Genomic DNA, 2,355 nt, shown 5'->3' with positions numbered 1-2,355 from the left:
AATTTTAAGTAATGTACATCAATAACAATACTTCATGTATAAAAATTGGTATTTATTAGTTTTTATCAAATATTTTATAATATATATATATATATATAAATAATTTATGCCTGAGAAATCGTTATTTGAATTAATTTTCTCAATTTTTTTTTTGTTGTTCACGTGTAAAACGCAAGATAAGTGGGGCCCACGTTTATTAATCCACTTGGCGTCAATATAAAACCGAAAGGAAATTAATTAATTAAAACAATTAAAAAAGGAAAAAGAAAAAGAAAGAAATGCCGCCTCACACCACAACAATCCCATCCTTGCCGTGTAATTTAGGAAGTGTGAACCCCGGAAACAAGCAGCTCCGCCGCTGATCTCCGCCACGAAAGTTGCCCGTCAAAACTAAAATCCAAACGATTACGTGTCAATCACACATCGTCAATATGAGATAGTATCGTTACGATCAATTATCCTCAATATCGATCTCGTGATCTTGTATTTTTCTCAGATCAATTGAAGAATCAGATAAATCGATGATGGGATACGAGAATCAGGGCTTTGAAGACGCCCAAATCTATGCATCTCGTGAAGAAATGGAGTCTCTTGTTCTTGACGATGACGATAATAACAATAATGGTAACGAAAACAATCCGTCATCCAGATCCAACGGCGGTGCAAACGGAGATAGTATTCAACACCAACACCCTCTTTCTTCAGCCTTGCCGTTTGCGGAAATACCTACCACTGATGACGATGATCCTTTGTTATCTTCGTCATCTCCTCAGAAAAGCCCTAACTCGTTCAATTCGTTCCTCGAACCCCCTTCTTACGCAGAGGCGGTATTCAGATCGTTCGACGGTGACCACGGCAAGCAAATCAATGGCCACGGTGCTGTGTCCACATCTTCTCCGTCTTCCAGTTCCGATTACTTGAAGATTTCCGTGACGGATCCGCAGAAGGAGCAAGATCTAAACAACTCGCTTGTTCCCGGCGGGAACGCCTACATGACGTACTTGGTTACCACATGGACGAATCTGCCGGAGTTTAATGGAACAGAATTTAGCGTCAGGCGACGGTTTAAAGACGTCGTGACGTTATCGGACCGACTATCGGATTCATACCGAGGATTTTTTATCCCGTTAAGGCCTGATAAGAGTGTTGTTGAGAGTCAAGTTATGCAAAAGCAAGAGTTTGTTGAGCAGAGGAGAATGGCTTTGGAGAAGTACCTGAGAAAGCTAGCTGCGCATCCGGTGATTAGGAGAAGCGAGGAGTTGAGACTGTTTCTGCAGGTGCATGGAAAGCTACCATTGATGAAGACGACGGACGTGGCTTCGAGGATGCTTGACGGGGCGGCGAAGCTGCCGAAGCAGTTGTTTGGGGAGTCCGTTGTTTCTGCAGCTGTGGACCCCAATGATGTGTCACAGCCAGCGAAAGGAGGGAGGGATTTGTTGAGGATATTTAAGGAATTGAGGCAGTCGGTTACGAATGATTGGGGTGGAACGAAGCCCCCCGTGGTGGAAGAGGATAAGGAGTTTTTAGAGAAGAGGAAGAAGTTGCAGGATTTCGAGCAGGAGTTGAGTAACGTATCCCAGCAGGTCTGTTGTTTGTCCTTTTAATTATCTGAAGTTAATGGGTTCTGCATCAGGAGTTCATGTACTTCATTCTTGGCTCACCGTTTGGCCTACAAATTCTGTTTAATGCGAATAATGTGTCTAAGAGATTGACGAACATTATATGTAATCTATGTTAATTTTGCACTTGCAAGATATTCAATTCAAAAGTCGTAGGTGAAGAACAGAAAACTTTGGAGTAAGCTAGTGCACTTCATAGCCTAATGTTATAACCAAGCTGAATCAACAGCAATAATAAAATGCAGAAGACTGGTGAGTTGTTTTCAGGTGGTTCAGGATCCGTATTGCTTGATTGAAGATTCTAAAACTTGCGAAATCATTTATTAACTGTGAATTATCTTGGAGGATCTAGTGTAATGTAGAAAGCCATCATTCTACCTCTGTAAGAACAGTTAAACTAGGGGCACTGGTAGGTTGCTTCAACTGAAGGAGGAGCAGAAAGACTGGTAACTAAGTACGTAACCAAACTAATCGGTGCTAGTTTCACGTTGTATGGAATTCCCTTAGATTGACTTTTAGATATCGCATTTGCTGCATAGCATTTAATGTTTGAGATTTCCAGTATGTAATTGATTTGTATATAAAGAAAGTCAATAGTTCAATATTGCATATATACACTACGTCGTGCACCATAAAATACACATGCATGCTTGTGGAATGGTTTTACTTTCATACTCACTAGTCGCTCCCAATGAGTTTTGCTGTTGCTAATGTGGTCAAGAAAAAAAACCTTCTC

At 40.9% G+C, this 2,355-nt stretch overlaps 1 protein-coding gene across 1 annotated transcript in view; it reads left to right on the top strand.

The window, feature by feature from the left end:
- The first annotated feature begins 337 nt into the window (after positions 1–337).
- The window catches only part of LOC112527006 (sorting nexin 2A-like), a 7,440-nt gene continuing 5,422 nt past the window's right edge, over positions 338–2,355 (top strand). The window contains exon 1 of the mRNA XM_025137477.1: positions 338–1,583. Coding sequence (XP_024993245.1) covers positions 522–1,583 — 1,062 coding nt within the window. The 5' untranslated portion in view covers positions 338–521. The remainder of the gene's footprint in view (positions 1,584–2,355) is intronic.

The sequence above is a fragment of the Cynara cardunculus genome (assembly GCF_001531365.2).
Source record: "Cynara cardunculus var. scolymus isolate 2C chromosome LG 1, CcrdV1, whole genome shotgun sequence".
Taxonomy (NCBI): Eukaryota; Viridiplantae; Streptophyta; class Magnoliopsida; order Asterales; family Asteraceae; genus Cynara; species Cynara cardunculus.
The sequence above is the reverse complement of the archived record's forward strand: the minus strand, read 5'-3'. Positions and strand labels throughout refer to the sequence as shown.